This window comes from Zootoca vivipara, chromosome 13 (genome assembly GCF_965207765.1).
Source record: "Zootoca vivipara chromosome 13, rZooViv2.hap1.1, whole genome shotgun sequence".
Lineage (NCBI taxonomy): Eukaryota > Metazoa > Chordata > Lepidosauria > Squamata > Lacertidae > Zootoca > Zootoca vivipara.
Window position 1 is genome coordinate 35513740 of NC_142596.1, and position 23751 is coordinate 35537490.

The 23751-nt window shown below is 46.2% G+C and overlaps 2 protein-coding genes and 1 pseudogene across 8 annotated transcripts in view; 2 read left to right on the forward strand and 1 right to left on the reverse strand.

The window, feature by feature from the left end:
* Positions 1-2173, reverse strand: part of DNAAF8 (dynein axonemal assembly factor 8) — a 91608-nt gene extending 89435 nt beyond the window's left edge. For 2 of the 3 annotated variants that reach the window (XM_088656670.1, XM_060282780.2), the window contains exons 1-2: positions 2077-2173; positions 491-667 (exon numbers count right to left, since the gene is read on the reverse strand). In XM_088656670.1, the coding sequence (XP_088512796.1) occupies positions 491-619 (129 nt within the window). In that variant the 5' untranslated portion in view covers positions 620-667; positions 2077-2173. Of the gene's footprint in view, positions 1-490; positions 668-1691; positions 1906-2076 lie in introns of those variants that run through there. The other variant, XM_088656669.1, reaches the window with a different exon arrangement.
* Positions 2174-2530: 357 nt separating this feature from the next.
* ANKS3 (ankyrin repeat and sterile alpha motif domain containing 3) lies at positions 2531-23423 on the forward strand. Of its 5 annotated transcripts, none has more exons than XM_060282382.2 (17): positions 2531-2614; positions 4301-4484; positions 6779-6977; positions 7675-7796; positions 10679-10760; positions 12440-12575; positions 12909-13067; positions 13629-13757; positions 14199-14309; positions 15130-15299; positions 15576-15700; positions 16813-16954; positions 17899-18071; positions 19250-19335; positions 19924-20007; positions 20172-20266; positions 21068-23423. In XM_060282382.2, exons 2-16 carry the CDS (start codon positions 4315-4317, stop codon positions 20246-20248), a joined length of 1965 nt encoding a protein of 654 aa, XP_060138365.1. In that variant the 5' UTR covers positions 2531-2614; positions 4301-4314; the 3' UTR covers positions 20249-20266; positions 21068-23423. The 5 variants fall into 5 exon arrangements, 4 of the variants coding, with proteins under 4 accessions (XP_060138365.1, XP_060138366.1, XP_088512724.1 ...); XM_060282383.2 differs by having other exon boundaries at positions 2561-2619; XR_015946783.1 differs by lacking the exon at positions 2531-2614 and adding an exon at positions 2668-2738 and having other exon boundaries at positions 19216-19335.
* Positions 4489-6771, forward strand: LOC148683687 (uncharacterized; annotated as a pseudogene).
* Positions 23424-23751: the final 328 nt, after the last annotated feature.

Consider the following 23751-nt stretch of genomic DNA (forward strand, 5'->3'; position numbering starts at 1 on the left):
GACATTCATTCCAAGGCAGAAAAGCTGGGAGAGGAAGTAGGTGTGGATACTAAACCACACTCATTGCTGGGCATCTCACACTAGCTGACGTACATAAAGTTGTGAACTTCAAGCACACTTTCTTGGAAGTAAATAATGTCAAAATTTATGCGGCTGAAAATATGAAACAATACAATGGAACTGAACAGAGTCCATGGTAAATACTGCAGTGCTGCTCCATAGGATTAACAATGAGATTAATTCTGTGTATGTAAAAAAAAAAAAACCGCACAATTATCAAGATACAATTTAAATTACCACAATATGTCATGGGCAAAAAAGCTGTTTTTTCAGGGTTTATAAAATCAACTCCTTAAATTTTGACTCTACGTAGGCAAGACATTTTGAGCTGAAGACTGTCTTCCTGCAAATTTTGCTAGTATTTGTGTCTTGGGTGGCTAATACAGATGGTTTGAGATTGAAAGAACAGAAAATGGAGAATGGCACTTACCACTAATGTGTCAGAATCCATTGAAGGAATCTGATCTTTCACTGCAGACAGGATGGCTCCCCATTGGAAAGGAGCTGTCGGAAGGTTAGGACCCCCCTCTTTTTCCTTGTTTTGATCCTCTGATGCCATTTGAAGTGATCCTATGTGACCTACTCAGCTGAATTTCAGATACTGGTGCTAAAGAAAGAACAGAGTAGAATAAACACAGGGTAGGAATGTCTACATCAAGGATGGAGAACGTGTGGCCCTCCAGATGTTATTGTACTACAACTTCCATCATCCCTAACAATCATTCACACTGGCTGAAGTGGATGGGGGACAACATCTAGAGGGCCAGAGGTTTCCCACCTTAGTCTACAACAGGTGTGGGGAACCTTTGGCCCTCCAGGTGTTGCTAAACTACAACTCCCATCAGCCCCAGCAAGCATGAACAATTGTTAGGAATGATGAAATACTGTTATTCTGGGCTAGCACCACAGCATAGTGATGTAGTCTGTTGTTTGGACTGTACAGTACCACCTAAACATCCATTAATTACAGAACCGGAGGTGATCCAGTCCCAGGAACGAAATCATGAGGCTATCTGCTTGTGTTAACCTTTACTGACATGGTGCTGCATTCCAAATGTTTTGGACTACAACTTGCATCAGCCAGCATGGCTGCCCTATATGGTCTTCATGGAACCTTGAAAAAGCAGTTGTTGCAGCTCCACCTACTTATATATTTATACTTAAAATAAAACACACAATAGTTGTTTATTATTATTGTAAGATGCCCTGGAGATATGTTGCCTGAAAAAAAGGCAAGATATTATGTATATTAAACAGATACACACATTATAAATTGACATTTATTGGAAGGCAAAAGGAATGCCCACTAAACATTTGTGGCACATTTGTTGCCTTTTTTATGTTTACAGAACAGAATTAAGCTGGGGGGGGGGAATATAGCATATAGCATTGCTAAATATTTTGGCCAGGAATATATATTTTTTGTAAGCATGGATGATGCTGTACATAATATTTTTTTAATTTTTGTGTTACTACTGTCAGAATGACATATATTTCCCTTCTCTACTTTTTACCTCCTAAAAAAATATTTGCACATATTTGCCGTCCTAACCATGTCTACACAGAAGTAAGTCACGGTGAATTCTGTGGGGTTTACTCCCAAGGAAGTGGGTTTAGGACTGCAGCCTTACCTGGGAGTAAGTCCCACTGATACCGAGGAGGATTTCTTCTTAACAGGACTGCGGATTTCTTTCCATTATATTTGTATAATTTTATATTTTCAATTTAAAAATGAAAAGTTTGACGAGCGCGCGATGAAACTGACAGCAGGAAAACTAAGCATGGGATTGGTGGAGAGGCAAGATGGAGGCTGGTAACCATGGCGACGTTGCATCGCTTGGCCACGCCCCGCAGGGCGGCGGGTACCGCTTTTTCCGTTTCCATAGCAACCGGACGCCGATCTTCGCTCGCGACCTACCGGGCGACTTCCCTGCCCAGCATCCCGGCTGCGGACAAACCACCAAGACGTTTCCCCACCGCCTTTCATTGTATCTCAGTCCCTCGAAAGCGACCTACCCGATAGCTGTCATCAACCTCCCTTCTGCCCGCCGTCACTACACGTCTCTATTCAAACGACGTGCGCTTCCCGGTTGTTCGCCCCGCCCCTGATTCCCCGCCCATTTCTGGAGTCCTGCCAGCCTAATATAAACTAACATTTTTGGGGCTTAGCCAATATTGCCTTTCTTAGAAACTTATCGCAACAAAAACATATGCATTAGGAAATATGGGAAAAAACACAAACAGCGGTTCATTCGTATCATTCCTTCCCGTTTCGCTCGCTGCTTTTTCCGTTTTCTTTGGCCTGCTAGGACCTATTGCTGTATTGGTTTACCCGCTCGGAAGGCGCGCCGAAGGAGTATCGCGGGTGGGGAGCGCTACAGTCTTAGCTTTTCATTGGCTGGCTGAGCAATATCGCAGCTTCCAGGAGGAGGCGGGTGATGATCACGTGGTGCACAGAGAGAGGGGGGGCCTTCCGGAAGTCCTGACGCTCTGCCCGCGACGTCATTGTCGGGCATTTCCGGGAGAGCGGCTGAGGCGACCTGAGGTGAAGCAGGTGAGGTGAGGCGAGGCTTGTACGGCAGCAGAGGAGGCGGAAGTTGTGTTAGCCGGGCTGGAAGCGGAGCCTCGTAGGAGGTTGTGGATGCAGAAGGCCTTTGGCGTGCTCGTTGCCTCACTAGGTGGAGCCCAGTACACTGTCCGGGCCTTGGTTCTCTGGGCACCCTGGAGGCATAGGCGTGAGGGGCGCCTCTGAGCTGTGGGCTGTTGCCTCCTGCGGAGGGCTGGAGGGTGGGGGGACCCTATGAGCGTCCCAGGTACTTCAGGACTCCAACTCCCATCAACCTTGGCCTTTGGCCCTGCTGGCTGGGGCTGATGGGAGTTGGAGTCCAGCGGTTGGGGGGCCACACACACACACACAGCTGTGCCCTGGAAGCATCACCCTCAGCGCAGAATGCCCTTAGCGCCTTATGCCTGGGCTGCATCACTTCAGACTGCAAGGGCAGAGGTGCCTCATGACAGAGGGCTCCTCCACACAAAAGAACAGCAACCAGAGCAAAGCAAAGATTACTGCACAAATAGAGCTAGTGTCCCGGAAGGAAGATTTGGACCCTATCTTTCTTGCACTCACATGTTTGTTTTCTGCTTGCAGGGGGTTGGGTAGGTTTTGGCTCTAGTTTTCCCTGTTTGGCCCTCCGTACAGAACAATGGCCATAGCAATTCTGGCTCATAGGAATTACTCTGCTAGAGAGAACAGTTATAGCCTGGTCTTCTTGTTCATCTTTTGGGTGCAGAGAATTGTTTTGTTCCTGATTCTCTTGTTCTTGCTGTATGCTGCTCTGTACACAAGAACTCCTTGCACATAGAAAACCAGCTTGTTAGAGGGTTTCCAGCTCAGAGATGTAACATTTCCCCAAAAAATAAAATAGAGCTCTTTGAGGGGTGGGGGGCTGAAATATTTATTTATATGCATTTACAGTTCTTTACTATGTTGTGCCTGGAGTGGATTAAAAAGTGCTTAATACAACAACTAAGCCACATCAAGGCAACTTATTTTATTGTTTTAATAACATAAAATGTACCACATAATGGGTATAAAATTGATGTGTTTGTGAAAATTGTGAAATTAAAATGAGAAACTTACAGATTTGAGGATGAAGTTGAAAGTGTGGGTGATAGCTGGTATGTTATCAAGGACCGTTACGTGTGTCTGTGTGGGATTTCCAGTGTTTAAGACATGAGGTTTCATGGCCTGTATAGTTCCTTGTTGTTCAAGAACAAAAAAGTAAATTGAACCAAGTATCAGAACGGTCATTTGTCACCTTCCGGGTTCCCTTCACTGTGAATAGGTCTCACCTGCGAAACAGTCAACTTATCATGGACATTTCAAAAAGACTAGGTTTCCCAGTAATTGCAGTGCATGGTGGTTTGTGTTTTCCTTTAGTCTTGTGATTGGATCTGTTCTGCTTTTGTGCCTTTAACAGCATGTTGGTCTTTAGACATTAGTAAGTGAAGATAGTTCTCTAGTCTTGTGAAGAATGCACAAAGACAGGAGAAGATCATTCTCTTTTCTTCTCAGATCTCCTTATTTTGTTTATTTGTATACTGCCTTTTTACCCATTGAACTTAAGGTAGGGTACACCAGGGTCCCAACTTCAGGAGCTTTCAGATCATACCCCAAGACGATTGGAAACCCTTTTAGCTAGGTAGTGAAGGTGAAGAACTGACGGTGCTTGTCTTTCAGCCCACCAAGACACAATGTCAGAGCTGAGTGATGAAGCCAGCGAGTCGGATCTGCTGAATCTCAGCCTATCCATGTGGCATGGCGCAGGTCAAATGGTCTCTCGCCAAGAGTTAGATGTTCCACTGGACCTTCACACAGCAGCCTCAATTGGCCAGTATGAGGTGGTAAAGGAGAGTATTCAACGGTAAGGAGGAGACGTTTGGGGAGGGAATAATACTGTGTTCCTGGTGTTGGGCAATCAGGACAGATTAGGGATTCTGCTACTTTACCGTTTGCCTCGCTGCCCAGCAGTCTCCCTGCCTGAGCTGACAGAGCTGGTCTCGGAGACAGTGTTGAGGACCCCCAGACTGCTGGTTCTGGGGGACTTCATCATCCATGCCAAGGCAGCTGGCTCTGGGGCAGCTCAGGACTTCATGGTCGCAATGACAACCATGGGGCTGTCCCAACATGTCACCAGCTCAAAGCACATGGCAGGCAACACTCTGGACCTTGTTTTCTCAACTGGGCAGGAAGAGAGTGATTTGAAGGTAGGGGGCATTGACATCAGTCCCTTGTCGTGGTCAGATCACTTCCTGTTGAGATTTAAACTGTCAGCAGCTTCTTCCCCTCTGCAGAGGTGGGGGACCTATTAAGAAGGTCTGCCCTTGGAGGCTGAGGGATCCAGTGGGATTCCAAATGCTGCTTGAATGCAAGTGGAGGAAAGATCCGAATGAATGCAACTGAAGGGCTCATTATTGAGCCTACCTAGTGGCAGTGAAGGCAGCAAAGAAGGCATACTTTGCTGCCTCCATTGCAGCCTCATTATGTCATCCAGTAGAGCTTTTCCGGGTTGTACAGAGCCTTTTACAGGCTGGCCCAAAGGAGGTGATAGAACCAATGGTAGCTCATTGTGACTTGTTTGCAAAACATTTTGAGGATAAGATTGCTTGCATTCACCAAGACTTTGACTCTGCTGTTATAGCAGATGAATCTCATGAGGTGTTCAGAGCACAGTCTTGTCCTGTTGTGTTGGATGAGTTTCAGTTGGTAAGGCTTGATGATGTGGACAAGGTGCTCGGATCAGTCAGGGCGACCACTTGCGCTCTAGACCCTTGCCCCTCTTGGCTAATAAAAACCAGCAGGGAAGGAACAGCTGGCTGGGCCAGGGAGGTGATCAATGCCTCTTTATGAGAGGGGGTGGTCCCTGCCTGTTTGAAGGAGACAGTGGTAAAGCCACTCCTTAAGAAACCGCCCCTGGATTTGGAAAACCTAACTAACTTTCAGCCAGTTGCTAATCTTCCTTTCCTGAGCAAGGTTCTGGAGCAAGTGGTTGCAGACCAGATCCAGACGCTTTTGGAAGAAACTGATTTTCTGGATCCATTTCAATCAGGTTTTAGGCCCGGTTTTGGTACAGAAACTGCTTTGGTTGTCCTGTATGATGACATCTGTCAAGAGAGAGACAAGGGAAACATGACCCTGTTAATTCTTTTCGACCTCTCAGAGGCTTTCGATACCATTGACCATGGTATCCTTCTGGAATGACTGTCCAAACTAGCGGTGGGTGGCACCACTTTGCAGTAGTTCCAGTCCTACTTAGATGGTCATCCCCAGAGGGTGTTGCTTGGGGAATGCTTTTCAGCCCCATGGAACCTTTAATGTGGGGTTACGCAGGGCTCAATCCTATCTCCCACATTGTTTAACATCTGCATGAAACCACTGGCTGGGGTTATCCAGAGGTTCAGGGTATGTTGTCAGCAGTATGCTGATGACACTCAGCTCTATTTCTCCAGCCCTGCCTGGAGATGCCAGAGATGGGACCTGAGGCTTTCTGCTACAGCCCTTCTCTGCAGAAAATGAGCACAGCAGGGAGCAGTCTGAATTATAACCTTTCCCCCGCAATGAGCTACTTTTTCATTCACCATGTGATTTTTATCCATGGGGGATTATTCCAAAATCCCACCCCACCTTCAGCCTAAAAAAGAGTCTACCACCTCATTCTGTTGCACATACACCCCAGGCTTTTGTCACTACGTGCAATTCAAAATAATTTTGTGAAACATGAAGGTGGCTAAAGGCTACCAGAAAGCATTGAAGCAAGGTAGTAGTTGATCACATGTACACCCTACAGTTAAAGCATATTTATTCCATTTTAACGGCCACAGCTTCCCCCAAGATCCTGGGAACTGTAGTTCAGCCCCCCTCACAAAGCTATGATTCCCATCACCCTTAGAGCAAAGTTCCCAGGATTCTTTGGGGGAAGCCATGGCTGTTAAAAGTGGTGCAAATGTGCCACCTGCAAATGGTGCGACCAAAATGCTTAGAAGAATGCTGCTGTGAACCTTTCCACTTGCTACTGGCAAAGTGGGGGCACACATTGCTACCAGGAATATCAGCAAAACTTATAAAGTTGTTTGTTTCCTTGAGTGAAACCTTCAAAAACTATGTAACTTGCCTGTGATAAGCTGCCCATGGAGCACTAATCTGATTCATGCCTTTCAGTGGGGAGGTAGACCTGAATCAGCGGAATTGCGGTGGCTGGACCCCGCTAATGTATGCCTCTTACATCGGTCATGACACCATTGTACGCATACTGCTAGAGGCTGGCGTGAATGTGAATGTACCAACACCAGAAGGGCAGACTCCGCTGATGCTGGCTTCTAGCTGTGGAAATGAGAGCGTTGCTGCCTTCCTCCTTCAGGTGGGTGTACTTGGCAATAGCTGTGAAAGGCACCAACTGTGCAGTCTAAAGATATCGCGCATGACTAAGAAGTGAAACCAAAGGTGCAAACAGGGTTGTTCAGGGGTGGTTGTCAGTGGCTCCTATTAAGTTCTATGGGACTAAGGAGAAGGGTGGCAATCTCAGACACCATGAGTGGCTGTGAGATAAAGCCTGCTGTCCTCTTTCATAACTCCTGTAGGGTGCAGCAGCATGAGAGCATCCTTCAAAGTCTCAAGTCTACTCAAAGTTACAGGCTGTTGGAGTATGAGTGTTAGAGCTCTTTCCAGTAACTCCTCCACTCACACCACACAGGGGCAGGATCCTGTTTAAATGACTTTTCTGAATGCATTCAATCAGACAATGAATAAAACTGATGCAATAACCCAGAATAAAATGGGGACACTCTGCGGCTGTAAGTGGTTTGCTATTAAATTGCTGTGAGAAGAGCCTTCTCTGGGTTGCTGTTCTTTTCCCCTGGTTATGCTATTAGCATAATAGAAAAGTGGTATAGAAATAAGAAACTAAAAGTAACATGGTTGTAAATTTCTGCCTGAAATAAGCGATCTCTCCCTCTGTTCATTATTGCAAGCTCTTGTTTATACAGAAATGCACCCTGGCTTCAGTGTCACACGCAGTAGGTGCCCTGCCTTAACGGCCTCTCTGTATTTCTTTGAAGCAAGGTGCCGAGTTGGAGATGAAGGACATCCATGGCTGGACTGCCCTCTTCCACTGCACCAGTGCTGGCCATCAGCAAATGGTCAAGTTCTTATTGGATAATGGAGCAAATGCAAACTGCAGGTAAGAGAGAAATGGGCCTGTGAAAGGCCTGCTTGTTTGTTTGTTTGTTTGTTTGTGTCAAATATCTGGCGGTATTTTAAGGGGAAGAAGTAGCTTAGCTTTCATAGAAAAAATGCTTTCATGACACATGCAAAAGAGGGGAAAACATAGGAAGTCACACTGCTGTACTCTTGCATCTAGATTGTGAGTAGTTAAGTTAAGCCATGAGTGCCGTATGTGACGGACATCTCCAGTATGCTTCTGAGTACCAGTCGCTGGAAACCTCAAGAGGGGAAACTTGTTGTGCTCAACTCCTGCTCATGAGCTTCCCATACGCATCTGGTTGGCCACTGTGAGAACATGATGCTGGATGAGATGGGCCACTGGCCTGATCCAGCAGCCTATTCTTATGTGCATATGACATTATTATTTTATTTATACATACATACATACATACATACATACATACATACCCCACCCATCTGGCTGAGTTTCCCCAGCCACTCTTGGAGGCTCCTAACAGAATATTAAAAACACGATAAAATAATACAGATGTTTGTGACACCAATGTTTGTGACACTCTTGGGCATGACCTGGTAGGCCTCTGGGTCTGGATATGGCACACAGATTAGGTTTGGCCTGCCTTCCTCTTCCACATTCCTGTCACCTCCCTGGCTCAGTAGATTAGAGGTAACACCCAATCCAGTCATCCCTGGTACAGAAGCTGCATTGTAGGTGGGCACTAAAACAGTACTTTGGGGTTGATCAGCAAAGCATTTGTCAAAAAGGTTGACAACTCCTGACTTGGATAAATTGAACTAAACTTTTCCTGCTTTGAATGTAGGGCAGAAAAACAACAACAGCACAGTGCATGAATTGAAGGGGGTAAATCTATTGGTAGGAGGAGTTATGCGTAAAGCAATACATTGGTTAAAAAAGCTTCAGATAAAATCTCGCTCAGATTTTGGCACAGGCTGGCTAACTGACAAGTCAGATCTGCTTGCCTTTAGACTTTCTAGGCAGATGATTAATTTTCCATTCTTTTTGATGTAAGAGAAATGGAGCATTGAGGATAGACTTTCTGACTGCTCCCTTAAAAATAATTAGTAACGAGTAAACATATTTATCTAAAATCTTACATCCCACAAGTTTTGCTTGTGATAGCTATTTCTTCTGGAAGAGGGTAAAAGTACAAACAACTTTTAGCTGTGGGGATGGGCAGAAGTGGGGAATATATTGCAAGGGGAAGATTTTCACAAACTTGCACGGGAACTAGTGAGATGACCTGTTGGCAAGAATGTGTGCATGCTATGCTGTTGCTGGGGTTCCATTCTTTCCATTTCACTTCTACAAAAAAAAATAGTACTGGGTTCTCCTTACTCTTTCCTTATCAAATCTTACCTCTCAATTCATTCTTCTGAGATTCTTCTCTTCTTTATCTTGACTTTTGCCTTGATGGCTCATTTTCAAACCTTCTCTTCTGGCTTTAATGCCACCCCCTGACTACTAAAAATAAGCTCTCAGTGGACTCTTTCTTCTCCTCTTAGGACATGAATCTCATGTTGCTTTCTTTACAGTATTCCTTCCCTCTCAATAACCAAAAATGTGTTTTCTGAGGTGGGTTTGATCCATATTCCTGGAACAGTCTCAGAATCCAAAGTGCTATCAGCTTGTTTGTTTTGCCAGAAAGAACCATTTACTTCCATGGAGCATATTGGGTGGAAACTCTAGCAGGAAAAGTTCATACTTCTGACACAGTAACTGGTATTTTAGTTTTGAAGACAAACCATCAGACTTTATTGGCATTGTTCCCAGTTTTTCTCTTCAGCTGATGTTTTAAGAGAGCACTGTAGTGGGCATTCCATATACAAAAGGATTGTTTTTTGTTTTTAATGTTAGCTATGGCTCTCCTGGCCTAGCATACCGGAGAGAAAACCAAGCCAGAGCTCATCTCCCCAACACACTAGTATTTTATGTGGAAGACATTTTCTTGAATGGAAATGTATTCAAGCATGTGAGACCCCACCTGCAACTTGAGGTGGTACAACTTAGGGGCAGATTTGCTGCTCACCATTAAGTCAGCCTAAGTTTCCTATCAATTTGAGAAGAGAATGAGGGGTGGCAAGGCTTCTCACCAGGGCCGGCTCTAGGGGTAGGCTGGGTGGTGCAGGGCCGGCATGCGGCAGACCCGCTGTGCCCGCCCACCAGCTGCAGCAAGAAACGGGGCGGAGCGGGGGGCGCCGGAGCGATCTCCGCACCATGGCGCCCGGGCGCCCGACATGCTTAAGACTTCTCACGGTATTGGATTGGGCCTCAGGGGCTTCAGTTGGTAGCTCATAGCTTTCAGCAGAGATGGGGAACCTGTGGCCCTTCAAACTCCCATCAGTGCCAGCCAGCAAGGTTAGCATTCAGGGATGATGGGATTTGCAGTCCAACATCACCTGGAGTGCCACAGGCTCACCATCCCTGAGATAGAGCTTAAAATATGTAGAGCACAATTCAAGGGCAAGCCTGACACAGCCAACAGGTGGAGCCCTGACTCGGTAGCATGGAACCTGCTCTGCAGGTGGAAGATCCCAGGTTCAGCCCCTTAGCTGGAGGCCAGCAGAGCCATTGGCAAAGGCCAACCCCAACCCCTTGAAGAGCACTGCTTCTCAGGGTCAGCATTCCTAGGCTCGTTGGACTGGTGGTCTGATTCTGTGTAAGGTCGCTTTATTTATTCAACCAGGAATGTGGTGTGAAAACCAAGAAGTCCCAAGATCTATGCCTCTAGGGTTGCCTGCTCTTGGTACTTTTTTCCCTGCTTCCTCTAGCTGTGGATGACTAGCATGCCCCCGTTGCATTGATGACTGCCCCATTTTCTGACTTGAGCCTTTCATGGGCTATATATTTCTGTTGTCCAGGGAGCCCCTTTGTGGATATACTCCTCTGATGGAAGCAGCTGCATCTGGCCATGAGATCATTGTCCAGAATCTTCTCAATCATGTAAGTGAGTGTTCATTTCTCAGGTGTTCCAAGGCACCTTTGGTTTCCCTTCTCCACAACCAATTTTGCTTCCCAGTATGCAGAAATACTGCCAATTTGAAAAGCCACTATATTAAGAAAACTACATCTTGATTCAAGGCTATTTCTTTCAATGATTGCTCTTGATTATTGCCAAAGGAGGGGAAATGAGAGAAGCTTCACATCCATACAACTTCTTCAGCATGTTCCCACGCCTAGATCCGTACTGGATGCTCCCGTTGATCTGCCTTCATGCATAACATTTCTTTCAGGAAGCCTTAATTAGAAACATTGTCCCCTTCTTTCCTCCTCTTGAGAGATACCATGCTTTTGAAACCAGTCTCTGAATCACTCTGTGCAGTTAATTCACATTCAGCATGAATATCGCTTTCTGTAGCAGCCTCTTGAAATGCCAGCTCTTTCCTTCAGCATCACATCTAGACCTTCTTCATAGTCATCCTGTACATGTCTTATTATCTTATTAGAGGGAGGGAATATGTTGGGTCAATCAAACAAGGGTGTTCATGTAGGCCTTTCTTCTGTTGATAAAAGTGGGGTGAAGATGGTTGAAAGGGAAGGGTTGTATCTAACACATTTCTTTCCTTCCCCCAAAGGGATTTGAAAGCTGTGAAACGTACAGAATAAAGCCTTTTTTGTACATATCTCCCCAACAGCTGCAGCACACAAAAGTCTTTTCAGCAAAGGCTTCTTTATATGGAGCATGTGTAGACCTTTGGATTTTTATGTGGTTTTCATGCCTACACGCTTGTCTACCCATTTTTTAAAATAATAATAATAATAATATTTTTAATTGTCATGAAGGCTTTTTCAAGTGTTTGATTTCTAAGCCTATCAAACCAGTTTTTAATAAGCTGGTTTCATTTGTTCATTGTTGGGTTAGGAAGCCATACCCTCCCCCCCCCCCCACCTTCCTTATTTGCCCCAGACCTTCTCCTTTAATAGTTGATGGAATGCTGTACTAGAGACATCCAGGGAAGAGGGAAGGATGCTATAGCCTGTTACTTCCGTCCAAAAGTGGACACTCCACTTTCTGTAACTGCCTGCAAGTAAACTTCAAGCAGGACTGAAGATAGTTCATTGACTTTCCATCATTAGGATGAGCTTATGTATCCATCTTTCAAAACGCACCAGACAGCCTGGATGAGAATGCACTGCAATATTTTGTCACAGATCCCACTTGCCTCTGCTCTCGTGCTTCAAAAGGGATCAGGAGCCCAACTTGCTGGCATGGAGTCTGGTGCTTCTCATAGCCGTATCTTGTCAAAAGAGTAGCTAGAGCTCTTGAAGCCTGAAATTCATACATTGACCACATAGTGGTGCCATTTTTAATAGCACAAACGCAAGCAAAGATTTCTAACTTCGTGCCCTGAAAACTGTTTAATGCTCAAAGCTAAATTATTTATTGAATTTATGCCCTGCCCTTTCTCCCCAAGGAGTCCAGGTTGGCTAGTGCACAAATGCGATGGTTATGGTGGGTATGCAGAGCCTTGCTGGTGGTGCAAATCCTTCAGTCAATTCTTCAGGGACACGGCATGTGAAAATGCACTCTTGGGTTCGACCACACAGCCCCTTGGATCTGTTTAAGCCTCCCTCCCCTTTCCTGTCGGCAAAATTTAATTATGTCTGCTTCCTCCCAACAGGGTGTGAGAGTGGATGTACGTGATAGCACCGGGGCAACGGCACGGATGTTGGCCATGAAGTATGGGCACATGAAGATTGTGGGGCTGTTAGACCTGCACACAGCCCCTGTGCCCAAGGTCTTCTGCAGGGGCCCAGGTGACTCTCACGTCTCCTTATAGTTTCGCATGGAAAGGACCTTTTGGCTTGCTTAGGCAGAAACCTTGCTTGCTGCCTGCATTTCTAGTCACTGACTCCCATCTTTTCATTAGACCAATGCTTCCCAATCCCTCCCACCCCCATGGACCAATTGACCAGGACTGAGGGTTGTGGCAAATCCCATGACAGATTTAGTGAGCGAGGGGCAGGGGAAAAGGAGAAAGAGAAGGAGTGGACATTCCTTGGCACTGCAGAATTAGTTGGATGCTGCCCTTGGAATTTAATATCTGTATGCACTCTGCATCCGCTGACTTGATGCATTTTGGCACTTAGGAAAGTATGAAGATCTCAGCTCATCGGACGAATCCTACTCTGCCCCTCAGAGGCAGAGGCCTGCTCGCAAGTCCAAAGGCCCCAGTATTCACGAAGGACCCCACGCTTTGGCCAAGATCACGGCGGTCAGAATTGGGGCAAAAAGCCCATCTCGTTATGGTGAGTTCAGGCTCGCTTCTTCTCTCTCTCAACGGGTAGCTTCCTCTTGTCCCTCGGCTGATTGCTTCATCACCCTCCTTCCTTGAACACCATGTTCAGGGAAGTGCTGTAGCTTGGTTGGTAGAGCATCGGCCTTGCATGTGGAAGGTTCCAGGTTCAGTCCCTGGTGTCTCCAGGTAGGGCTGGGAATGTCCTCTGAAACCCTGGAGGGTTACTGCCAATCAGTGTAGACCACACTGAGCAAGATGGACCAATGATGTGACTCAGTATTAGGCACCTTCCTATGTTCCTATACTTATGAACTTGGAACACAGCTGCTTGTTCTCTGGAGTCTATAGTATAGTGCTTAATTTTAACTAAAACTTCCAAGCAAGCCTCTAAACCTCCGTAGAGCAGTCGCTTGATGAGCTCCAGCAGAAGAAAAAGCAGGAGGCAGTACTGAACCTCTTGGTTGGTGGGGGGAAAGATAAGCCTCTTCATTTAACCCAGCAACAAATAAAATCTCTTTCCTTTTTTTCATTTGTTCACCTCTCTATCCCTCTGCCCCCCTTTTGCACACAGAGCAGGTCCCTCCAGAAGGCTATGTTACCTTTAATGACGATGGGAGTGCCTTTGAAGGAGGAGATCTCCGCTACAGAGATGTCACATCTCCCATCAATGAGCATGATGTGGAAAGCAGCAGCAGCCGGGGTACCTTTCTTAAACATGATTTTTTTATATATACTGCTGTTCTTTTTTTTTAAAAAAAAATCATTTAAATAAAACCATACAATAAAACCGTGTAAATAAATGAATAAGAAATCAGCTATTATGGAAAGATGTATTCTTAATCGCCAGCATAAACTTGAGGGAATAAAACAAGTTTTCAGCATGCCTTTAAAGGTTCAAAAAGAAGGCACCTGCTGAATATTGGCAGAGTATTTCACAGGACTGGGCCGATGACACCAGAGGCTCAGTTTCTTGTTGCTGTTGGATGAGCCTGGCCAACCTTGGGGACTTCCTGACATAATCACTTTTTATTGTGGTGGTGTATGTTTTGTATTAGAATAGTTAATCCAGAAAGTTGTCATCAGTAAGCATCTATGAGGCCTGAATGGAAACTTACTGTTTCATAACTTCTGCCTATTTCAGAAGAGAATTCCCTCTTCACCAATAACTTAGCCACCATCAGGACCAGCAGCAGCAGCGAAAGTCTTGCCAAAGCAGTGGGGATCAGCAGCGAAGGCTCTCTGGAAAGCAACGAGGAAAGTCTTTTGCTATCATTAAAGTTAGAAGAGCCTGGAGGACCAAAGTTTCCCCACTCCTGGTGTATAGAAAGAAACCTTGACTCCTCAAATTAGGGAGCCTCTCTTTCTGGAGTCTCCCCCAGACCACACCCCTCACCATGCCTGCTTCACATCTTCAAGTTTTGTTCTGTTTTTGCCCAGGGCCGTCTTAAGCATATTTGGTGCCCTGGCGCTGTGGTGCGACGGATCCCTCCGTTTCCCAGCGCGGCGGGCGGGCGCAGCTCCGCGGCAGGCGGGCAGGTGCCCTGGCACCCTGCACCACCCAGCCTGGCCGTAGGGTCAGCCCTGTTTTTGCCTGGCTGGAATGTGTCATTGAACTAGGATAATGCCTCTTCCTTTGTTTGTACAAGAGCTTGTAGCCCACTGTACAAAGGTTAAATTCACACTTGTTTCTTGCCTCTTGTTCTTGCACTGCCTACCACTGGCATGTGGCCCCCAAGAGGTTGCCCATTTGGAAATGTGGCTCTTGGGTTCAGAAAGATTCCCTACCCCTGCCTTGCCTGTGGGTGGCTGGTGAGGGGCTTTTGTTCAAGCATCTTGGGAAGCTAGAATAAGAGGATTCATTCGTCCTTCAGTTCTCCTCCCATTGCCTCTTCTTTCTCTGCTTTGGTAAGAGGAGCCTCTCTCACTTCCATTCTTCCTGCTTCATAAGAATGTAAGAGTACAGATGCTTCACACAATGAACAAAAGGATAATGATGTCCTTGCATCCCTTTGAGGATTGGAGCTGCGTCGTGTTCCTTCTTCTCAAAACATGCCACTGCTTTATATTTTTCCAGGATTCAGACCATGCAACGAAGCTCTCCATACGAAAGCACCCCAAGAGCTACATGAAGGCAAAGAGTCGCTGCAGCAACAGCGACAGCCACTGGTCTTGCCGATCCCGGATGTCCAGCCATCACTGCAGCCCCTCTCACGCAGAGGCAGCATCTTACACGGGGCCCCAGGTAATCATGGCGTGGTGGTCAGAAAACTTTCTGGGGCTGGACAGGGCGAGGGACAGGGATGGACAGAGGAGCCAGTGTCAGAGACAGTCCTTGTGTATTAGGTGCCGTGTCAAATTGCAGGGGGCAAGGTGGTGCTAAAGGCCTAGTGGGGCAGAGATCCTGATGAAGCTGGAAGCCTGGCTTACAACATGCTGTGATGCAGCTAGAGTCTCTCAGCGTCCAAGAGTCCTAAACTTCTCCCTCTTTTTTGTCCTCCGTGCACTGCCTGTGCTGCAGGATCTGGCCACCTTCCTTGAGCAGATTGGCTGCCTGAAGTACCTGCAAGTGTTTGAGGAGCAAGACGTCGACCTTCGCATCTTCCTGACCTTGACAGAGAGTGACTTGAAAGAGATTGGCATTACGTGAGTCCCTTTCTTTCTTTGCTGGCTGGCTGGAGGCTTAGCTGCCCTTAGTACCCTTTCCCCAAGTCCTTCCACTCCAGGCAGTTTCTGCCCTGAATACTCCACAGCTATAACCAGCGAGTTTGCATCTAAATAGGACCCTTTATGTGCTCTCCATTTGAAGTGCTGTCATATAATCAGGAAAATGATCCCAGGAACGACGTGTACCTTCCAGCCAGAGATACAGTGGCACCTCGGGTTAAGAACTTAATTCATTCTGGAGGTCTGTTCTTAACCTGAAACTGTTCTTAACCTGAGGTACCACTTTAGCTAATGGGGCCTCCCACTGCCACCTCACGATTTCTGTTCTCATCCTGAAGCAAAGTTCTTAACCCAAGGTACTATTTCTGGGTTAGTGGGGTCTGTGACCTGAAGCACCTGTAACCTGAAGCATCTGTAACCCGAGGTACCACTGTACTGAGAACTCTGCTGTCATTGTTAGCAGAATCCCAGGTCCCAGCTGGCAAGGCTACTGTGCAATTATTTATTCTCAGTTCAATATAGGAATAGCTCCCAAAGAATTTTTAGTGCTCACTCTTAGAAATGTTTTTTTTTCCTGTTCTGTGTTGTGCAGACTGCATAACCTGGACAGCTGCCCTTGTCAATTGTGTATGATCTGCAATATTTTTGCAGAACGTACACAGTTGTGTGGCAATACTGCACAAGCACAGAAGCTAGCTTCCTGAGAATTGCAGTTTTCTTATTTTCATGTTTCTAGTCCTTATTGCTTCAAAAGTATAGCCCAATGCTTTGCAAAATTTCAGGGCTAAGCATTGTTCCCATTGTTTCTGGGGGAAAGGCTGCAGTACCCAATGTAGCATAGCACATCTCGAGCCTTTAAGAATGGTTTTCTTTGTGTTTTTTGAAAGCATAGTAAACACTGGTCTAATTGAAGCTCCCATTATGTGTGAATATCTATTGTTCACATTGATCTCTCTTTGGGACTCAGCATGGGGCTAGGAAAATCAGGGTGGTTCTATTTTGCCTGCAGACTTCCCCAATGAAGGAAGGGAGTAGCAAAAGGAAGACAGTACCTTTGGTGCTAAACTTTTGCTTCTTTTTCTCCCCTGTAGTCTCTTTGGACCAAAGAGGAAGATGACCTCTGCCATTGCTCGATGGCATAGCAGTGCCCGGCCTCCCAGTGATGCCCTGGAGCTGGCCTATGCTGATCGCCTGGAAGCAGAAATGCAGGAACTGGCCATTCAGCTCCATAAGGTAAGGAAGCTGGCTTCTTAAGCCCATTGAGAAGCTTCTGCCTCTGGCCAAGCGCACCTGCTTTTGCATGGGAAATGCACTTGTCCCTTCCTAGTCATGGAGGGTGTCCTTGTTCATCTGAAGTTGCTTGAGAAAGATACAGCATTAGACACACAGCTAAGAGATTTGTAAGCGGTGGACAAGTAGAAAGGTGAAGGAATATCGGGAAATGATTTATAATGAATTGGAAAAAAATGTTTATATTTACCTTCCCCCCCAAAACAGAGTCCCTTTCGTTGGGAATAATCCAGACAGAAATTCCCAGGTGCCATAAAAGTTTATTTATGTATGCAACAACAGCAGCCCGTGTTGTTAGCCCCAAAATGGAAAGTGAGCAAGGTCCCTTGTAAAGAGGATTAGCAGATTAAGATGTTAGAATATGCAGAACTTGCAGATTTAACACACAGAATAAGAGAGCAAGAACGTATATATTTAAAGAAGAGTGGGAAATATGTATTAAATATATGGAAAATAATTGTACACAGCTGAAAACGCTGGCAGCATTAATATAAAGTCAACAGAGTAAACAATAGTTGACTGATGTAAAAGTGTAAAATTGATTTGAATGGTTATAGTAAAATATGCAGGAAAGCATGATATGCAATGTGAACCATGGAAGTAAGTCATTGGATATTTTAAAGTTTGTATAATGTTTAACTTGAAATGTAGAAAAACAAAACCTCAATAAAAATTATATATTGAGAGAGATCTGAAACCTGGTGGCATTGGAAAGCCTTTGGCAAGCTAGTACCACCCCCCAAAATCCAAACACAAACTCAGTTTGATAGTAAAGTGAAGTAGAGGAACAGTTGTTGGCCAGAGTTTTGTGGGAGTTTTTTCAGCCCTTTGGAATTCACAAATGTGGACCTTTGTCTCTTAGCAACTTTCCCCGTGTTCCCTTGCAGAGGTGTGAGGAGGTGGAAGGGCTGAAGGGTCAGGTGTCCCAGGAGCAGGAGCTGCGTGCCGTGGTGGAGAGCTGCTTGATGGAGCGGGATGTGGTCTGGAGCAATGCTCAGGCCAAACTCCGAGAGGTGCAGGCCATCGCCAGGAATGCTGGAATCCTCCTAGAACAGATGCAGTGAGTGCCTCCAGCAAAGGTCAAACTTTCTCACCGTTTCTTTACACTCCCTTCTCTGTAAGCTCCTGCATCCCTGCAAGGCGAAGCCCGTGTGCCACCTGCAGGATTCTGAATTGGGGGAAAGTCCAGGCACTCAGTGACAATGATTGTCAAAGGCTTGTGGCTTCATGTCTGGAAATTCATCCTTCCCTCTTGTTCTCAATCTTAGCTGCCTAATGTGGGAGCTGCATCCATGATTCTGGAAAGGTGCCAGGGAAAAGCACTGGATATGATTTCAGTGCAGCTTGTGAAGAATATTCTTTTTCATTTTTTAAAAGCATTACAAAATAAACACAAGTTTCCAGCCCCTAGGGTTTGTGATTACATCAAAGTGTGTGGGTGCAATCGTAGGAGTCGCATTGTTGCAAGCTGTGTGCCAAAACCCACATGTGTATCCAGCACTCACATGTATTCCTATACACAACACCAAGAGGCTTAGGAGCTTTTGATAGAGTTATAACATGTGTTTATTATGAATGTAGTATTATGTCCCAAGAAGTGCTCACAATATGAATAAAGCATGGTTGGTACATTACATGAAATGAAAAGGACAGTATAAAGATGCTGCTTCAAGCAGCAAAATTACACTACAAGCAGGCAGCAACTCAGAGTATACACATCTTGATCTAAAGAGTAAAGAAGGCCTAAAGAGAAAGTGAGTGGGACATTTGCCACAGTAGAGATGACTAAATAGGATACCCGCTTGCTGAGGGGCTTCACCCCCTTCCTGCTCCTGCCGTCTCATTGGCAGCTAAGAAGACCCAAATGAATTGGGTGGAACAATAAATGGCAGAATTCCCCAAAATGTATGCCTTTTTTACACAACCTGTATAAGCGGCAGAATTCACCTTTTCAGGTAGTAGACTTTGTGGCGTGCACGCGAACCTGGAGTTAGGAAGGTGGTCAGGGGATAAATTCCCTTTGTCCTAACTCTCCTCTCCTCTTTAGTTCTGTCTTAGGTGCTCAGTGCTGATGCCTCATTTTTGTGGCGGTGGCATACCAAGGTTTACTCCGCTGCTCTAGGATATTTGTGTGGCACTTGAGACTACGGCACTATCCTGCTTTCTTGTGCTCTACTTTGTGCGGTTTTTATTTCTTTTCACAGAATCCTGCTGACAGTATTTTGGTTTCTCTGGTAGGGCCTGTCAGGCAGAACTGTCTTCCCGAATGAACCGAGAGCAGCCGGCTGGCCGGTTGTTGGAAGTGAAAGCGCAGCTGGGACCCGGTAAGTGGGCAGTTCTAGTGCAGGATGTGAAACAGGTGGCCCTCCATGTGTCAGTGGACTCCATCAGTCCCATCCAGCACGGCCAACGGTCAAGGATGATGAGTGTTGCAACCCAGCAGCATCTGTAGGGCTGCAGGTTCCCCAGCCCTGTGTCTGTCTGTGTGTGTGAGAGGGAAAGGGAAGTGGCTTCAGAGGACAGGCTTATTTTTGAGCCCTATCTTCTTCATCACCCTTTCACCTTCCCCAGGTCTCAGCTATTTCATATGAAAAATGCATGGAGACTGACTGCTGCATTTCCTTACAAATAAAAAGTCTCTCTCTCTCTCTCTCTGTGTGTGTGTGTGTGTGTGTGTGTGTGTGTGTGTGTGTGTGTGTGTACAACCACACCATGACATAAAAATTTGGAAGCCTATTCAGTGCCAAATCCACCACTTCAAGTTGGCAGTCCCTGGTTCAGTCCATTGTCCTAACCCCTCTCCCCCCCCCACTGTTTGCTCCCCCCCCACTCCATGTTTGGCCCAATCCAGGCCAATGGGTACTGACCCACAATACGCTGATGCTTTGTGCCCATTTGCCTCTTTACCCTAGGCACAGAAGGATGGCCGTCCTCCTTGAAGGTCCTCAGTCTGCCTGAGCTCTCGGCCCTTCTGGAGGAGTGCTGGGGGGAAATGGGTAAGGTTTGAAGATCATCAGATGCTCATGTTCCCCTTGTTTGGCGGGTGTGAAGTCCCAAGTCAAATAATGGGCTTGCCGTTTCCATTCTCCCCTGCCCTGCATTGAAGAACATCTTCATCCCCTTGGCACCTGTGCTTATTATAGCTTTTCTGTGTTCCCAGGAAAGGCTCTTAGTTCTTTCAACCTTAATCTCGAGAGCCTGCAGAGTCTAGAGAAGGGCAAGCAGCCCCAGAAATAGCCCTAGGAGTGGAGGAAGGTACGTAGTGGAGCGCTGTTGAACGAGATGCATGTCTGTCTGAGAAGAGAGAGCACTTGGTAGCAAAGTGGCATTCTGTTTTCAAGCTCTCTGTCCGCTCTCCTCCAAGGGTTGCATAAAGGCATATCTGCACGGCAAACATTATACTGGCTTAATGTCCCCTCCCTCACCAAATTTTCAGGATTCCTAGTTGTTGCTCCCCACTGACAGACTTTCTACACAACTCATGCCTGATTGAGAGCCATCACAGTATAAAAAAACCAAGTTTTTGATCCTGCTTTAAAATTGTAGTGGACACGAGCCCCAGCAAAAGCAGTGTCATCACCCTTGTAAAATGATGGTTACTTGGGCAGTGGTGGCTGGCACCCGTTGGGGCTGGTTGGGTGAAAGGCAGAGAGCAGAGAGCCAACAATGAGGAACAGAGTGAGATATCCCTAGCTGTGTCCCCATCCAGGCAATACCACCCTCTGGGCTGGTTTTCAGTAGAGTTAAGCAAGTGGGGGCTGGCTGAGAGCAGACTGAGGATGGTAGGGCAGTGCAGTAGCCCTAACAAGGTGGAAAATCATGACAGAACCAGTTTATAATTTGTATTATGGAGAAAGGGGATGCCAAACCTGATGGAACTTTGCTCCAATCCAGCAGGGCTCTTGAGTTTTCTGCAAACATTTGCAGCTAGAGCAACTTTTGAATTAAATCGCCCCTGCCACCACCATCACTTTGAACAACTGGCCAAAGTCCAGGCAGCACAAGTGCTCATGCCGCTGCCTCTTTTTTGTTTCCTGGGTGTGATTGTTTTTGCAGGGGTTCTGACGTCGGGTGAACGTTCCACCCAGAAGCTGTGTTTTACCTGAGGGGGAAGCGTGAGTGAGTGCGAGAGAGATGGCTCGACGGCACAGGTCATCTGCAGCGAGAGCCGCCAGCGGCTGTCCTAGGAAAGCAGGTGCGCCATTGCAGAGAAGGGAGGCCAGGTCTGCTGTGCTGAAGGAGGAATATGGCACCTAAATCCTGCTGGAAGAGCTGGAAGCAAAGGGTTCTCTCCAAGCTTGGAAGTTCCAAGGCAGCCATTTTGTGTCTGCATCTCTTGCTGGATATTCTGTCTGTTTTGGCAACCAGGTTCCTCTCCATTGGTCCCCTTCCCTGTGCCCACATGGGAGGAAAGATGAGGCGGGAGGTGGCCAGGAGACCCTGCGCTTAGAGGGTTTTGTCCTTGGGAGGTTACCTGTTTGGGGAATGCAAGGACTTCTGTGTCCTGCCCAGCTGCATGGAGGCCTGATGTATACCTGAGCTGGCACTGCAATGGTGGGGAGGGGGTTCCATTATCAAAACCCATTGTTTACAAAAGAAAGCAACCCAAACACACACACACACACACACACACACACACACACACACACATTTACATGCTCTTTTTCAATGAAAGTGCCACCCGTAGTAGCAACCACTGGGCCTCTCCTAGCCCTTTATTCTTCCAGCAGGGAACTTGTCGCTTTATTCAGAACAACTTACAGTGAGATAGCACCTCTCAGCGCAGGCATGAAGTTATAAAACTTCTTGCTGTCTTGACTCGGGGTGCTCATGGCTTGGCCGGGAAAAATCTGTGAGTTCCAGCAACCAAAGACCACAACTTACAGGGTTTGCTTATCCTGGGATGCGCAAGAACTCATGCCCACTTTGGAGAATGGAAATCCAGCGTTTGTTGTGACCTTGGGAATGTTTATCCCAGGCTAACTGATGGTGTGAAGTGGCTCAGAGCAAGAGGGTTCCCCAAGCCCCGCTAGCAACATATGTAGGCAGTCCTGGAGTTACTGAACAACACCTGCTGTGTCTTGCTGGGCCTTGTCTGATTTTTGGATAACAGGGGTGGAGATGGGAGAGAGAGAGGTGAAGCCTTTTCATTTATCTGACTTGCTTCTGATTTATATGCACGTCATCACATAGAGTTCATGCATAAGCCTTGGTTTGCTGCACACCTGTATTGTGTGGAGACCTAAGCACAAAGTACATAATTGTCTCAGAAAATCCTTGTGTTAACATTATTAGTCTTCACATAATGCAGGTATAAAGTGAAGCAAGGTTTGTGCGTGGACAGCAGGAGCATAAATCTGAAGCAGCTAGCAGATGAATCACACGGCCATGTGTTTAACCTACAGGATAAAAAGTTATCCCAAAGCCAGGCATGGCTGCACCCAGTAGCAAAGCCGTCCCATTTTTTCCACTCCTGAAACATGCAAAAGAGTTACCCCAAAAAGTGCACATTTTATCAGGCTGGTGGATATTATTCTGCATCTGTCATGCAAAATGGAGCATTTCCATTAAAACACAGAGGGGGATATGTGTGTCTTTAAGCTACTGCTGAAAGGCTCAGCGAAGGGAGGCTGCTTTGGTGAAACCCCTCTTTGCTTCACAGCCTTTTCTGGTGCACATCTTAAGCCTAGTCCTCACAGATAGTAAAAGATTTTAAATGTTGCATGTTTTGTTGCTTTTAATGTTACGTTGCTGAAATTGTGAAGTTGCCTTGAAATTGTGTATTGGGGGTGTTAGATAAAAGTAAAATAAGCCTATGGCTGGGCTGGGCAACTTCAGACTACACCAAGGGGCTGAAAGGATTCCTTCTTCATATATCTCTCCGTTCACCAGATGTTGGGAGATGATGGTTCTTCTAACCCAATCAATTTTCCTGTCATGTTTTATAAGATGCAGGAAACTGTATTGTATGGTGGGGTATGCCTTCCTAGACAGCCTGAAGTGGCACAGCTCAGACCATACCTCCACTGCTGTGTTTACTGCTTGTGAGAATTAGAGGAGGTGGTGGCAATTTCCTTTTGATCTGCTGGTTTTGAGTGACGGTGGAGCAAAATCATTTTTTTAAAGAGAAAATCTGGAGCTTTTAAAAACCCAAGGTGGTCTATGTCTAACTAGAATAGGATTGGACCTGGTTTAGCAAGATGGTTGTTGTGATTTGATGGCTGTTGAGGTTGCAATTCTCTATTCTGGGGTGTTTTATGAATCTGGGCTTACTGGTAGTTTAAGCAACTGGGTACATCTGTGGTCGTAACAATGGGGCGGAGAGGGAGATCTCAGAAAAAAGTTCTATTTTATTACCAGCATTTAACGGGCACTGACTGATCTGTGAATAAATTTTACTCTTACTGTTCGAGTTCCTGCTTGGTTGTTTTGCATAGTATGTGATTATATGATTCAGATATTTACAGGCGTGTTCTCTTCCTCCTTCCATCATGCTTCCTGCATCATATAATGGCAGCAGCAATAGGATTATAGCCCTACCCGACCCTCATGGTGAAATTCACAGGAAGCAAATCCATCCCTCATAATCCCCTCCAAACATTTCCTGAGCAGAGCAGGAAAAGCTATGCTGCTGCTTGTAACAGATGCAGATTCCACCCTATATTGGCTGTTTCCTGGTGAAATGGCTTGCTCTGGTGTTGTGCAAGAATTAGAGAATCCCCCCCCCAAAAAAATCCTAT

Bases quoted from the DNA above. Each gene is read 5' to 3' on its own strand.
- ANKS3 (XM_088656597.1), top strand. From the start codon at position 2,702: ATGCAGAAGGCCTTTGGCGTGCTCGTTGCCTCACTAG. The intron at 15,300-15,575 runs GTAATCATGGCG...CCTGTGCTGCAG, and splicing joins CATCTTACACGGGGCCCCAG to GATCTGGCCACCTTCCTTGA. The intron at 19,336-19,923 runs GTAAGTGGGCAG...TCTTTACCCTAG, and splicing joins GAAAGCGCAGCTGGGACCCG to GCACAGAAGGATGGCCGTCC.